The sequence below is a fragment of the Dryobates pubescens genome, chromosome 21 (genome assembly GCF_014839835.1).
Source record: "Dryobates pubescens isolate bDryPub1 chromosome 21, bDryPub1.pri, whole genome shotgun sequence".
Taxonomy (NCBI): Eukaryota; Metazoa; Chordata; class Aves; order Piciformes; family Picidae; genus Dryobates; species Dryobates pubescens.
This window is the reverse complement of record NC_071632.1, coordinates 19,057,482-19,073,266: the sequence shown is the minus strand read 5'-3', so window position 1 is coordinate 19,073,266 and position 15,785 is coordinate 19,057,482. Positions and strand designations below refer to the sequence as shown.

Genomic DNA, 15,785 nt, shown 5'->3' with positions numbered 1-15,785 from the left:
AATAGTGTGGCCAGCAGGAGCAGGGAAGTCATTGTGCCCTGTGCTCAGCATTGGTCAGGCCACACCTTGAGTCCTGTGTCCAGTTCTGGGCTCCTCAGTTTAGGAAAGATGTTGAGATGCTGGAAGGTGTCCAGAGAAGGGCAACAAAGCTGGGGAGGGGTCTGGAGCACAGCCCTGGGAGGAGAGGCTGAGGGAGCTGGGGTTGCTTAGGAGGCTCAGGGGAGACCTTCTTGCTATCTATAACTGCCTGAAGGGAGGTTGTAGCCAGGTGGGGGTTGGTCTCTTCTGCCAGGCAAGCAGCACCAGAACAAGAGGACACAGTCTCAAGCTGTGCCAGGGGAGGTTTAGGCTGGATGTTAGGAAGAAGTTCTTCATAGAAAGAGAGATTGGCCATTGGAATGTGCTGCCCAGGGAGGTGGTGGAGTCCCCATCCCTGGAGGTGTTTAGGAGGAGACTTGATGGGGCGCTAGTGGCATCTGCTTGTGGCAAGGCTGGTGATGGTGCCCCTTGCTCTCCTACAGCCCGCGATGTCCAGGTGCTCAAACACCTGCAGGATGTGGAAATCGAAGAGGAGAGTTCCGCTGTTTTCTCCTGCGAGCTGTCCCACGACGATGAGGACGTGGAGTGGTTCCTCAATGGCACCCTCCTTTATACCAACAATTTCAATGACATCAGGAACGTTGGCAACTGCTACATGCTGACCATGAAGCAGGTCAAGCCTGAAGACGCTGGCACAGTGACGATGAAGTCAGACAAGGTGTCGGAGAGTGTGCGCCTGAAGGTGATAGGTAGGTCCTGCTCACACACCTCTGACAGGTGAGGTCCTGGTCACACACCTCTGATAGGTGAGGTCCTGCTCACACACCTCTGATAGGTGAGGTCCTGCTCACACACCTCTGATAGGTGAGGTCCTGCTCACACACCTCTGATAGGTGAGGTCCTGCTCACACACCTCCTGAATGTAAACCAAAGATGCTTAGGAGTTCTTACTGATCATATCCATGCAGCAATCCTGTTGGTAAGCTTCCCCTTTCTAGGGCCAAGTGCTGAGTGTGTGAGATGTGGACCAGTTTCTACTGTAGCAGATGATTTTTCTAGGGGAGGCTGTTTTGGTCTCCTGCCAAACCTTTCCATAGCTGTTCAGCAGCATTTTAGTTGCCAGCAGGATAGTCAAGAACAATTTCCTCTTTTTTTTGTAGGGCTTTCCAGCAGCCTATAAACTGTTGTTGCTAAAGATTTCTGTCTGCAGGAAGCTGAGCTTCAGTATACCTCCAGTGGTAGGGCACATCTTCAGTACACCAGGTCTGGAGCTGCACTGATTCAGCACAGAGAGAGCAGTTTGCTGCTGTCCTTAGTATGCCACATGGCTCCAGAGATGGAGATTCCTGAAGAACATTTCTGCTCCTGATGATGCAGAGAAGGGCTTCCTTAAATCTAGCCTATCTTGATGAGTAGCTACTCCATGGAAGTGTGAAGCTGTCCCTCTGGCCTTCACTACATGCCTGCTCCAAGCCCTGTTCCCTGTGATGAGATCTCCTTTGCCTGACAGATGCCCCAACACAGAGAAAAATATGTCCTTGCAACCTCACAGGTGCACAGTCATAAAGAGACTGCTGTTGTAGCACTGGATACCATTCCTTATCCATGGCAATGCTTCTCTCCTTCCTTTCACCCACCCATGAACAGGCTCTGGTTTCCCTAACACTCATTCCAGTCAGGAGGTGTGGGACTGCTTTGGGTTCTGCATCGGTATCAGCAGCATTGCAAGGGTTTCCTTCAGCTCTCTTTAAATATTTGGTAGCAGCTAAAAATGTCTCAGCTGACATATCCTGGTTGTGCTCTGTTTTGGCTGTTAACCTTCAGAGAAGCCTGCTGTCTTCATGAAGGCCTTGGATGATGTCTTTGGTGAGGAGCGTGGTGTGATTAAGCTGGAGTGTGAAGTCTCCAAAGAAAAGGTCAAACCTGTTTGGAAAAAGGATGGTGAGAAGATCACTTCTGGTGCTAAGTATGAGCAGATACAGACTGGGAAGACCCTGTGCCTCCTTATCCATGACCTAGAAAAGACAGATGCAGGCTTATACACCTGTGATATTGGCACTGATGTTGCCAAGTCGAAGGTCAGCGTCCAGGGTAAGTACTGTAGATGATGGACATCCAAAGAGTGCTGTAATTATTGGTGGGCTTGGTCACTTGGTCTCACAGCTGTTCCTTCTAAAGCCTCCCATTACAAGGTGGTGTCTGAACAAAGCCCAGTTACTCTTAAAGTACAGCCTGGAGCATTGTTGATGGTTTCACACTCACATTGATGAGACAAAATTTGAGTGTGTCAGATTTGAACATCAGGAAGCAGTTCCATTAGACATTAGCAAGAAGTTCCTTACTGTTGAGGGTGGTGAGACACTGCAACAAGTTGTCCAGAGAAGCTGTGGATGCCCCATCCCTGCAAGTGTTTAAGACCAGGCTGGATGAGGCTTTGGGCAACCTGATGAGGGGGTGTCCCTTCCAACTGAAGCCATTCCATGATGATTCCATGGATATTAGGTGGGGGTAGGATGGTAACAAGTGAACAAACAACCCATTTCTCATATCAACATGGAGAAATACCTCAGACAACATCCCAGAGGCTTCCTACCTGACCACTTTTCTCCCCTCTAGCTCATTGAGTCTTGACTTTTCTCCATTGAGTTCTTCACGCAGCCCTTCCACACCAATGCCCTTCTCTGTAGCTTTGTGGTGACTCTGAGTGGATAATGTTTGAGAAACCCTTCCCATGTCAGACCCACCTGTAAGGAATGCAGTGGTGTCTTCCCAGCTGAGTGGACAAACCAGTCTGATGAGCTCAAAATGTCCACACCCCTGCCCCTGTCATGGTACTAAGCCACTTTTTGTCCTCCAGAACTCAACATCGGCATCACCAAACGGTTGAAGAACACAGAAATCCAGGAGGGAGAAGATTGCACTTTTGAGTGTATTTTGTCCCATGAAAGCATTGATGACTTCAACTGGACACTGAATGGGAGCCAGGTGGAAAGCGGTGGCCGATTTGAAGCCTCCAACGCGGGGCGGAAGTACACGCTTCGCATCAGGGACGTGGCTCGTGGGGATGCCGGGGAAGTCATTTTCACTGCCCGTGGTCTGACCTCCAAGGCTTCTCTGGTTGTGAAAGGTAATGAGATCAGAAAGGCTCTGGGGGTTTGCATTCTTGGGTGTCTTTCCATAAGGTTATGTCGGTGAATCATGAAGGCAAACTTCAGTCGTGATCAAAATGAAGAGCAGCCTCTGCTGTCAGCCTCGAGGCACTGAGGTTTCTCCTTGGAAACAAGGGAAATGCTGAAATGTTCTAGAGATACTTGAGAAGTGCAGAACACACTGAGCTGTCTCATTGCACAGACAACTGCTACTCGCACTGTGTGCATGTGAGATAATCACCCAAGGCTCTCTGTGCAGTCAGCAGACACGATGACATCCCTTGAAATGGATGCCGTCAGGACAAGTCCTCAGGTCCTGTAAGCAATTGTGGTACCACAGAATGGTTTAGGATGGAAGGGACCTTCAAAGGTCATCCAGTCCAATCCCCCTGCAGGCAGCAGGAACATCTGCAACTAGATCAGGTTGCTCAGAGCCCTGTCCAACCTGACCTGGAGTGGTTCCAAGAATGGGACTTCTACCACCTCACTAGGTGACCTGGGCCAGGTCATCACCCTCAGTGCAAAACATTTCTCTCGTCTATCTAGTCTACTTTCTTCCTTATATCTGGCTTAGCATAATCCCTAATATCCACTGAAACTCCATAACTGCAATTACTGTGCACTGAAGATCTGATTTTCTCCACCTTTCCCTAGCCTGATATCAGCCATTCTGGACATTTGAGTTGTGAAAACCTTCATAATATATTGGGCATGATTTTTATTCAAAGTTCCCTTTGGTGGTGGTTGGTTGGTTTGTTTTGGTGGGGGGTGGTTGGGTTGGTTTTGTTTTGATTTGGGTTTGGTTTGGGGTTTGTATTGGCTTTGGTTTGGGGTTTGTATTGGCTTTGGTTTGGGGTTTGTATTGGCTTTGGTTTGGTTTTCTTTTGATTTGGTTTGTTAGAATCATAGAATTGTTAGGGTTGGAAGGGACCTCAAGGCTCAGCCAGTTCCAACCCCCCTGCCATGGGCAGGGACACCTCACACTGCAGCAGGTTGCTCACAGCCACATCCAGCCTGGCCCTCAAAAACCTCCAGGGATGAGGCTTCCACCACCTCCCTGGGCAACCTCTGCCAGTCTCTCACCACCCTCGTGTTTTGTTTTGTTCTGTTCCACTCTTCAGAAAAGCCTACTGAGGTTGTAAAGCAGCTGGAGGACAAAACAGCAGCAGCAGGACAGGACATCAGCCTGAGCTGTGAATTGTCAAAGCCTGAGGCCACCATCAGGTGGTACAAGGACGGCAAAGCGATCCGGAAAAGCCAGAAGTATGACTTGCACCAAGAGGGCACACGAGCCACTCTGATCATCCATGAGTCCACAGTCAAGGACAGTGGGGAATACACCTGTGAGACAGAGGTCTCTAAAACAAAAGCCAGGATCACAGTGCAAGGTCAGTGGAAGCATGCGTAGGGGACAGGGTGTACAGAGGTTGGGCTAAACATCTGCAACCTGGGGGAGATGCTCTTCTCTTCCAGCTCCCTCAACAGGAGCAGTTTTCAGTTTTCATCATGTGCCATGGATTAAAATATTAAAAAAAACCCAAACACCACAACTGTGAGGAACTTCAGCACCTACAAGTCACTGAAGTACCTCTTGTGCTGCTTCACGAGCCCATCAAAACTGGCAATTTCAATTAGTCTGCCTTGAACAATGGTGATCAGAGCTGCCTGGGCTCTGCAAGATGAGACCTCACCCACACCTGTGCAATGGCACTTTGCTGGAAATGCTCTGCCTCCTCTGTTTTGTGACAGCAGTTAGGATAGAATAGAATAGAATAGAATAGAATTAACCAGGTTGGAAAAAACCTTTGAGATCATCAAGTCCAACCTATCACCCAACACCATCTAATCAACTAAACCATGGCACACAGCACTCCATCAAGTCTCCTCCTAAGTACCTCCAGGGATGGTGACTCCACCACCTCCCTGGGCAGCACATTCCAATGGCCAATCTCTCTTTCTGGGAAGAACTTCTTCCTAACATCCAGCCTAAACCTTCCCTGGCACAGCTTGAGACTGTGTCCTCTTGTTCTGGTGCTGCTTGCCTGGGAGAAGAGACCAACCCCCACATGGCTACAACCTCCCTTCAAGTAGTTGTAGAGAACAATAAGGTCTCCCCTGAGCCTCCTCTTCTCCAGGCTAAGCAACCCCAGCTCCCTCAGCCTCTCCTCATAGGGCTGTGCTCCAGACCCCTCAAGCCCTGTGAGGAGAGGCTGAGGGAGCTTGAGTTGAACTTGGTAATCCTCTAAGATTCATTCTTCATCTGATAAGATGAGAGCAAACAGCCTCAGGATGTAATATGGATATTGGGAATATTTTCTTCACCCAAAGGATTATCAAGCTTTGGAACAGACTGTCCAGGGAAGTGGTGGTTTCACCCTCCCTGGAGGGATTGAAAAGCCATGTAGAGGTGGTGCTAAGGCACATAGGTTAGTGGTGGACTTGGCAGGGGTAGGTTAAAAGAGGTAGATTTGGTGATCTTAAGGACCTTTTTCAACCTAAATGATTCTATATTCTGTAATTCTCCAAGTGAGGGCAGAGGAGATTCCAGAGCACTCCATGCTCAGCACTTGTTTAGTTAACAGAGCTATTTATTTGTTTGTTTGTTTGTTTGCTTTTCCCTTCCAGAAAAACCTAATTATTTTGTCAAGGAACTCTCAGACCTGAAAGCTGATGAAAGTGGAACTGCAGTCTTGATTTGCCAGAGCGAGAGAGCTGCATCCTCTGTGGTCTGGAGGAAAGGCATTGCTGAGCTCAGGGCTAACAAGAAGTATGAGATCACACAGAAAGGACAAGTGCTCCAGCTGACCATAAATGACCTGGAGAAAAGTGACAGTGACACTTACACCTGTGACATTGGTGATGCCCAGTCCAGAGCCAAGCTTGTTGTGCAAGGTATGCATGGGATTGTGCAGCTCATTTCTCCAGCAGAATCCACTGTGTGCAGAGGCAGATCCATTTCATAGTGGTGAAAGGTCTGGAGCACAAGTCTGAGGAGCAGCTGAGGGAACTGGAGATGTTTAGCCTGGGGAAAAGAAGACTGAAGGGATACCCTCTGGCTCTCTGAAGGGAAATTGGAGTGAGGTAGGGGTTGGTCTCACAAATAACAAATAGGACAAGAGGAAATGGCCTCTGCTTGTACCAGGGAGGTTTAGGCTGGACACCAGGAAAAATTTCCTCCCCAGAAGGGTTGCCAAGCCCTGGAACAGGCTGCCCAGGGCAGTGGTGGAATCTGCTTCCCTGGAAGGACTTAAACACAAAGATGTGGTGCTGAGGGACATGGTTTAGTGGTGATCTGGCAGTGCTGGGTTAACAGTTGGACTCCGTGATCTTAAAGGTCTCTTCCAACCAAAATGATTCTATGATTCCATGGAAGCAGCAGATCCACTGATTTCTGGCTGTGTCTCACTCATGACTGGAGACACTGCATGTAGCTGGGGTAGAGCTGTGTACAGCAGCATGGAGCTGGGCACACAGAGCAATTTGTCAGCTTGAACAAGTTACACCCTGAGCACTTCGGATGCGATTTGAAACCTGAAAAGCTGGTGTGAGGAGAGGAAAAGCTGATGCTCCTGGGTGAACATGTGCTGAACAGCATCCAGAGTGCCTGCTATTAGAGGAGGGAAACATTCTGCCTCCAGGCTTTTCTCCCTGTCCCTTGGTGCCTCTTTCCAGTAGTGATTTTGAAGACAGTCTGGGTGAATGAGTGGTTCAGGGATCTTGAAGTGCTTAATGTCCCCCTGCAGCTTGGAGATGAGGGGTACAACCCAGGCTTCAGCTGAGGAGCTTTTATTGGATGCTATGAGCAGTTAAATGAGCTGTAGTGGTCGATGTTAAGAGCAGGGCAGTGTTGAAGGGGAAGGGGTGAGGTCTGGTTGTTGCTGTTCTTCACAGTTCCCTCGCTGGAAACCCAACTGGGAGGAAACCTTGAGCTGAAATTGGTGGGACAGCGAAAAGAGTAGGAGTACCAGTTCAAGATCAGTCACATGGAGATGCAGTGGTTCTTATTATTGTAGTTAGCTGTTAAAGACTAAAGGGTAAAGCCAGACTTGAGAAACAAAGTGTGCTTAGTCCTCATTGTGGCCTCCAGATCTGAGCTCCCTGGAGGTTTCTAAGAGCAGCTTTTCTGAGGGGAAGAATGCTTCTCTGTCACAAAGCTCAAGATAAAAGGGAAACCTTCCTGTGCTGGGTTTTGTAAGCAGGAGCAACATCAGATGTATCTTGGTGCACAGCAGTAGCCCTGTTGTATTACTTTATTTCCAGTCAGGTGTGTGCTTACCTACACCCACAAAGGCAGCTTGTCTGGGCTGCTGGGTTTGTTTCTGCTCACTGAAGCTGCAGTCAGGTGTTCTCTCCACTTCCCACTGTGTTTAAAGTTGGACTAAGCTCAAAGAAGATGGGAGCTGGGTGGTCCTAGTCCATAAAAGTCAAGCTATGCTTGCTCTAGAGAAACCAGAGGGCTTGTCATGGGAGGGATCATCTGCTCAGCACTGCCTAGAGCCCAGTGAGGCTGCCAGAGCTTCAGCCTTTCCAGGTAGTTCCCTTAGGAGAAGCTTTATAACCCTGGATGTGCATTGTTCTTGGTGCTTGTCCTGCTACCTGCATTCTGGTGTTTTGGAGTTGTCTTCATCATGGTTTGGTGTCTGTCCTGCATTTATTATCTTCATGTGGAAGGGGTTTTTTTGTGCTCAATAATTGTGCTCCAGTCTTCTGTTTGATGAATGTATTTCTCTCTTGGAATGCTCACATGGCAAATCTTGGATCTGTCCACCTTGCTTTTCGTGCCAGAAATGGAAGGTTCCAGTAATTGATGTGTCTATGTTCCTTTCAGGCCAGAGAGTGCTAATAACAGAAGACCTGGAAGATGTCACTGTGTTAGAAGGAGAATCTGCCATGTTCAGATGCAGAATCTCTCCTGTAGACTATAGCAAAGTGCAGTGGTTTTTGGATAAAACCCCTCTCCATACCAATGAACTTAATGAGATCCAGTTTCAGCCTGGTGGATATCACTTGCTAACGCTGAGAAAGCTCTCCCTGAAGGACTCGGGGGTCATTACATTTGAAGCTGGTGATAAGAAAACCTCTGCCAGTTTGGTTGTTAAAGGTAAATCAACCCTCCAAACCACAGGAGAAGAGAGAATGGGTAAAAACAAGTCTGGGTGAATGTGGGTAGGTGGAAAAAAAACAACACAACAAAAAGAAAGGCAAAGAAAAGAATAAAAATGCAACAAATTTGGTCCCATCGTATCTAGAGCTGTATGTGTCCAAGTGCAGCACTAACTGTGTGATGATCCAAGGGCTGGGCAATGCAAACTGTAATCTAGGACAACTCTCAGAGCGCTTGTTGGGCCTTAGATGGGAAGGTTATACTGCAGTGAGGGTAGATTGGATGCTCCTTGGGCCAAGCTGATAGGATGAGCAGAAATCAGTTAGTCCAAGGGGAGGGGAAAAAAAGGTGCAACCCAGAAATGTTTCATGTAGTTGTTATTGTTTGAAAGGCAACATCACATGTGGTCTCTGCTACTCTGCTGCTGAGGTTTTGTCTGGAAAAGCTGGTGGGGGTTGGTCTCTTCTCCCAGGCAACCAGCACAAGAGGGCACAGTCTCAAGCTGTGCCAGGGGAGGTTTAGGCTGGATGTTAGGAAGAAGTTCTTCACAGAAGGAGAGATTGGCCATTGGGATGTGCTGCCCAGGGAGGTGGTGGAGTCACCATCCCTGGAGGTGTTTAGGAAGAGACTGGATGGGGCCCTTGGTGCCATGGTTGAATTGATTAGATGGTGTTGGGTGATAGGTTGGACTCAAAGATCTCAAAGGTCTTTTCCAACTTGGTTAATTCTATTCTATTCTATTCTACTCTATTCTATTCTATTCTATTCTACTCTACTCTATTCTATTCTACTCTATTCTATTCTATTCTAAATGGAGTGTTAGTCTGCCTTGCTAAGGAGGAAATTAAATGAGTGACCAGAACTGGAGAGGTGTTTCCCTACCTACTGGAAACATGAATATTCCTCATTGCCCAGAGATCAGAAGCACAAAGTCTTCACTATGTTAGATGACATCCTCATTCTTTTCAGGATCACCACATTTCTTGCAAAGAACTTCTCATAGGATTCTATGATTCTATGTGGCCTTCCAGTATCTGAAGGGGGCTCCAAGAAAGCTGGGGAGGGACTTTTGAGGGTGTCAGGGAGTGATAGGACTGAGATTGGATGTTAGGAAGAAGTTGTTCCCCATGAGGGTGGTGAGAGCCTGGCACAGGCTGCCCAGGGAGGTGGTGGAAGCCTCATCCCTGGAGGCTTTTGCAGCCAGGCTGGATGTGGCTGTGAGCAACCTGCTGCAGTGTGAGGTGTCCCTGCCCACAGCAGGGGGATTTGAACTAGGTGATCCTTGAGGTCCCTTCCAGCCCTGACAATTCTCTGATTCTATGTTTTTCAATGTTTGAAAATTTGCCCAAGTGTTGCCAGGCTGCAGAAAGGCAAACAGACTCTTCCTGCAGGCAGCTGAAGGGATTTGTTTGCAGAAGGTTGATTCTTTTTGGTAGAACAAATTTGTGATGCTGTAGTACCACACTCAGGGTTTGGTCTCCTGACTGATTGGGCTATTTTGTATTAGAAAGCAGGAAGCCTGGGAAGATAAGACCTACCTTGGCTAGTTTAGCCATTGGTATCTAGCTTAGGCTACCTCTATAAGCTGTATAGAAAGACAAGAACCTCCAGAGAGCTGTTGATATTCTCTGTCCTAATGGTATATTTTGGAAGTGACTTTCTGGTCTCTGGAGATGTCATCTTCCAGTGGTTATAGAGAGACCCTGCATGACCAATCTGAGCTATCTGCCTTGATTTTAGAGGGGTCATGCTGATGAGCTGAGACCTGGCCTTGCTGGCTGGCTTTGATAAACCTGTATTGTACCTCACTTCATGCAGAATTGACTTTCCCATATTTGCTTGGAAGGTTCAAACTAATAGGCTCACATGAAAAAGGGCCTAGGAAAATCATGCCTCCATCTTATTGTGGCTTAATGAGATTGGAAGGAGTGACTCTGTTCCTCAGCAGGGACATTGTCTTCTCAGTTTCTCCCAGATGGCATTAGATGTTCACCAAAGATTTCATGGCATGACTGGTGCCTGCCTGAGGTCTTCATAGTCACAAAGCCCAAATGATTTGTTCCTGACCTTGAGCTGTAGTTTTGATATAGGTAATCTTGGCTGGTGAGAGGTTTGGAGCACAGCCCTATGAGAGAGGCTGAGGGAGCTGGGGTTGTTCAGCCTGGAGAAGAGGAGGTTCAGGAGGGACCTTCTTGCTGTCTGCAACTCCCTGAAGGGAGGTTGTAGCCAGATGTGGGTTGGTCTCTTCTCCCAGGCAAGCAGCACCAGAACAAGAGGACACAGGTGGTAAAGGTGAACAGAAGGTTGGGCTGTAGTTTTTCAACAGCCACAGGACAACTGCATCACAGATCAATAGCTGACTTGCATACTCATAAGATAGCAGAAGCCAGGAAGGGTTTGTTTATTCATTTATTTATTCCTTCCCCATGAACTGAGGGTAGAACACTTCAGCTGAGTTTCCCCCCACCAATAAGCACCTTTCCTACTCTAACTCACCTTAAAGCCTCAAATCCCAGGCAGCAGTGGAGCCTGCACAGGTATCTCCACAGGGATTCTTTAACACACTGCTGCTCTTTCCTCTCTGCCTTTGCTCTGTGCTGGTTTTAGGTCTGTCATTCATGTCAGTTCAAAATATGTTGTGGGGGTTTGTTTGGGTTGTGTATGCTGAGAAATCACTGGTGCTGGTTGTGGCAGCAAGTGCTTTGCCATTTCTGTGTCCTCTGTATTATGTGTGAGCTGACCTGAGCAAAAGCTTGCTGTGTTTTGTGCCAGTGGTCCAGCTCTGACCATGCATCTGCCACATGCTGCTTGTCCTTAACAGCAGGGTAGCATCTGCCACCAATGCTGATGGTGGCACCACTGATGGTAGCAATGGCTTCAACAGTACAGACAGTGGTGAAAAGGATGCTAAGCAGATGGTCTCTCATCTTGGTTTTTGCTGCTGTAGAGTGCTGGCAGGCAGATGTGACTTGTCAGAACCTCTTTGCTGGAGCTTTCTATTTGTGCTGTACCTTTCTATCTGTGCTGTTTGGTATCTTCATCAATGACACAGGCAGTGCACCCTCAGCAAGTGTGCAGGTGACTCCGAGCTGCATGGGGTGGTGATATGCCAGAGGGACCTGGACAAGCTGAATAAGTGGGATCAGGTGAACCTGCTGAGGTTCAACAAGGCCAAGTCCTACAGTGTCAGGAGAGTTCCCATTATTAATACAGGATGGGGCATGATGTGATAGAGAGCAGTCCTGTGGAGAAGAACATGAGGGTAGTGGTGATGAGAAGCTGAACATGACCCAGAGAGGTGATTCTGCCGCTCTGCTCCAGTGATATCTCACCTGGAGTATTGTGTCCACCTCTGGGGCCCCCAACACAAGATGGACATAGACCTGCTGGAGCAGGTCCAGAGAACAGCTATGAAGATGGTCAGAGGGCTGGGACACCACCTCTACAAAGACAGACTTGGGAGAATTAGGGCTGTTCAGTCTGGAGAAGCAGAAGGCTCCAGGGAGACCTTAAAGCAGCCTTCCAGTACCTACAAGCCATGTGGGGAGTCTCTCTTTCCAAAGGCTTGCAGCAACATGCCATGGAGCAGTGGTGTTAAACTAGAGCATGACAGATCCAGATTAGACACCAGGAAGAAGTTCTTTTCTACAGGGGTGGTGGAAAACTGCAGCAGATTGTCTAGGAAGGTGGTGGAGATCCCATCCCTGTAGACATTTGAGGTCAGGCTCGATGGGGTCTAGTTGAGGATGTCCCTGCTGACTGCAGTGGGGTTGGACTAGATGACCTTTAAAGGTCCTTTCCAACCCAATGCATTCTATGATTCTATGATCCCAACAGTCTGGAACAAAAAAGGAAAACATGATTTGCTGTCTGTGTGTTTCCTTCAGTGTGTTTTGGTTTTGTTTTCTTCTTCAGAACTGCCAGTTCTTTTCAAGCAAGAGCTCCAAAACGAGGAAGCTAAAGAAGGAAAACAAGTCAGGCTGAGCTGTGAGCTCAGCAAGCCTGGTACCCCAGTGAAATGGATGAAAGGAGACACTGTTCTCCATGCCAGCGAGAAGTATGAATTCAAGCAGCATGGCACTGTGGCAGAGCTCATCATTCGAGATGTCAAGTCAGTAGATGCTGGGGACTACACCTGCACTGCTGGGGGGCTGAAGACCACAGCCCAGGTCAAAGTGAACGGTAGGCAGAGGTGGATGTGTTGCCACCTTTCTGAATGCATCACTTAACAGAGCCTCTGCTTGAAAAAAAGCCATGCAATCATGGAATGGGAAGGGTTTGAAAGGACCTCCAGAGACTGAGTCCAACCCCACTGCCAAAGCAGGGGCGCTTAGAACACATTCTGGTGTGTCTTGAAAGTCTCTAGAGAAGGAGACTCCAGTGTAGCAAAATACTGGCTCAGAGCCCTGCAGCAGCAAGGAGCTTGTGAGGTGAGGATGCCTGGAGGACTCTGAAGGGGTCCTTGGCGTCAAGGTGAGGAGAAAGTTCATCACAGAGAGAGTTGTTAGCCATTGGAATGTGCTGCTCAGGGAGGTGGTGGAGTCACCATCCCTGGAGGAGTTTAAGAAGAGCCTGGATGAGGCACTTGGTGCCATGGTTTAGCTGATTAGATTTTGGTGATAGGTTGGACTGGATGATCTCAAAGGTCTTTTCCAACCTGGTTAATTCTGTGTTCTGTAATCCCTGCTTCTGTGTGCTAGCTATACCTGTCCTCTTCAAACAAGCCCTGGAGAACACAGCCACGGAAGAGGGGAACTCTGTCTCCTTGCGCTGCGAGCTCACGAAAGCTGACGCCACTGTGGTGTGGAAGAAGGGAGAAGCCACACTCCAGGCAAGTGCCAAGTATGAAATGAAGCAGAAGGGGACAGTGGCAGAGCTGGTGATTCATAATGCAGAGCCAGAAGATGCGGGAAGATACACCTGTGACACTGGAGACCAGCAGAGCACAGCCCAAGTCAAAATCCATGGTAGGAATAAGACACCTGCTTGTGACCCTTTGTTGTTGTTCTTGCCATGGTTCTGCTAACTCCTGCACACTTACAGTGGAGAGAGTGTCCAGGGGGGGTGAAAAAAGAGGATCAGTATAAAATGCAGCTCTGGTTGGGCCCATGATGTTCTTTATTTTCTAGGGTCTCATGTTAAAACTTATTAATCAGATCTATCTGGTACCAAGGTAGCTTTCCTGCTGCTGAAATAACTGTTCTGCTTTCTGCTCTGGACAGAGGTGCTCTACTGAGCTCCAAGAAGGTAAGAAGGGCCTCAGCTGCACATGTTGGTACAGAATGTGCAGTTGCCTTCTGCATTTTCTCAGCAAGTCTGTGACCATCAGCATTTGGGCAGCAGAAGGCTAATCACCTCCACACTGTAATTACTGAGAAATGATTGGTTTGGGTTGGTTTCCTCCCAAACTCACTGTGTGCTGTTGCAAACACGAGCAGAGGCTTGGGAGTGCAGGTAGGTCAGAGCTGCTGAGCTGTGCCAGGGTTGGTTTTCAGTCCCATGTGAGGTCACCAGCTGGCAACGATGCTCCCAAGGTAAAATGAGGACGCTTCATTCCTCAGCCGCCTCTGTGCTCATCAAGGAAGAGCTGAAGAGCCTGGAAGCTGTGGAAGGTGGGACAGCCACCCTGCAGTGCCAGCTGAGCAGAGAGGCCTCTGTAGAGTGGAGGAAGGGCCACGCTCTTCTTCGGCCGAGTCACAAGTACAGGATGAGGCAGGAGGGCGCCGTGGCCGAGCTGCTGATCCACGATCTGGAGCCACAGGATGCTGGAGACTACACTTGTGTAGTGGGGACCCAAAAAACCACAGCAGCCTTGGCAGTGAATGGTAAAATGTCACAAGTAACCTGTGCGGCTCTGCGGCGGTTTTGTCCTTCTCTTCCCTCCTTCTTTCTGTGCCCTCAAGTGTCTGCCTTCGTGTCCTGCTTCCCCATCCTTCCTCCTCCCGCTCGTCACGTTGCCCTGCCACTCCTTGCCCCAGCCTCCAGCTGTTGTTGTGCCCAGTCTTGTGTGTGCCCTGTTGTCTCCTCGCCTTTCCTCAAGGGTGCTCACGTGCATGCTGTGTTTTCCTGGATTAATAGGGAAGCCCAAGATTCCTTGGGATTTTCTGCAAAGGAGGGTTCCCCACCTTTAATGATGAGGATGTTTGTCATTTGGGTGCATGATCCCTGTCAGGATCTCACATACTCTGCGTCCCACAGCACAGTTTGCTCAGAGATGTTTTGTTACTGAAGCACGCAGAAGTGTTTAAGGATGAGGGTGTTGGAATATGGTTTAGGCAGCTGTACAATAAGTCACGATTCAGCCTCTGAGCAGAGATCTGGGCAGGGCCTTGGGCTGCAACCCCTTTTCGTTCTGCACCTCTCAGCCCTGCCAATCCGCTTCAAGAGGGAGCTGAAGAACGAGGAGGGCACGGAGAGCGGGACGGCCACGCTGCAGTGCGAGCTGAGCCAGGCCGGGGGCTCGCTGGAGTGGAGGAAGGATGGGAAGGTGCTGGTGCCAAGCAGCAAGTACAAAATGAGACAGGAAGGGCGTTTTGTTGAGCTGGTTATCCAAGAGCTAGACCTATCGGATGCTGGGAGCTATACCTGCGTGTGTGGAGACCAGAAGACCACAGCCGCTTTGACGGTGAATGGTAACCATTCTCCCCCTCTTACTCATTAAGCTCCAAACTTAGTGTATTTGACAGCATTTCCTGCTCACCTCAGGCTTGGTCACTGTGATTTCTTAGTGCTGTTGTGTTCTTAACAATGTGGTGCCAAAGAATCACCCTGCTAAAGGATAACACCTGCCTGGACACCGTCCTGTGCATCCTGCCCTAGGTGAACCTGCTCTGGCAGGGGGGTTGGGTTAGATGATCTCCAGAGATTCCTTCCAACCTCTGCCATTCTGTGATATTCCCTTGTGCCTTTCCCCCCCACACTTTGAGAAAGTACAACTATGCTGGATGCTGTTTTCCCTCATTTATTTCTCCCCACTTTAGGAGATTTTAGCCCTTTTCACCTGTATCCACCCAGCAGTAGTTCAGTTTTGGTTAAACGGACACTCTACAGCCCAGCAACTCACAGCAGATCCCAGGTGATTTTGATCCAGTGCTGATACCTTCTCTGTTGGTATTGCATCCTTCAGCCTTGCCCATCCTCTTCCAAGAAGGACTGTTGAACAAGGAAGCTACAGAGGGTGAGGCAGTCACTTTGCGGTGCAAACTGAGCAAACCGGCCCGGGTCGAGTGGAGAAAGGGGAATAAGGTCCTCAAGCCAAGTGACAAATACAAACTAGAGCAGGAAGGTCCCTTCGTGGAGCTGACCATCCAGGATGTGGATCTGGCAGATGCTGGTGATTACAGCTGTGTGTGTGGAGATCAGCAGACTGCAGCTGCCTTGGCAGTAAATGGTAAACAGCAACTCTCAGCACATGCCCTGAGCAAGCCTGTCTAACTCCAAGATCTCTTCTCCCTCTCTTTCTCCTGCTTCATCTGGCCCCTGTATACTTCCTA

At 48.9% G+C, this 15,785-nt stretch overlaps 1 protein-coding gene across 1 annotated transcript in view; it reads left to right on the top strand.

The window, feature by feature from the left end:
- Positions 1-15,785, top strand: part of OBSCN (obscurin, cytoskeletal calmodulin and titin-interacting RhoGEF) — a 142,868-nt gene that overhangs the window by 51,040 nt on the left and 76,043 nt on the right. The window contains exons 29-39 of the mRNA XM_054171381.1: positions 522-788; positions 1,864-2,130; positions 2,897-3,166; positions 4,310-4,576; positions 5,814-6,080; positions 8,017-8,289; positions 12,208-12,474; positions 12,993-13,259; positions 13,854-14,117; positions 14,658-14,924; positions 15,419-15,682. Of these exons, the coding sequence (XP_054027356.1) occupies positions 522-788; positions 1,864-2,130; positions 2,897-3,166; positions 4,310-4,576; positions 5,814-6,080; positions 8,017-8,289; positions 12,208-12,474; positions 12,993-13,259; positions 13,854-14,117; positions 14,658-14,924; positions 15,419-15,682 (2,940 nt within the window). The remainder of the gene's footprint in view (positions 1-521; positions 789-1,863; positions 2,131-2,896; positions 3,167-4,309; positions 4,577-5,813; positions 6,081-8,016; positions 8,290-12,207; positions 12,475-12,992; positions 13,260-13,853; positions 14,118-14,657; positions 14,925-15,418; positions 15,683-15,785) is intronic.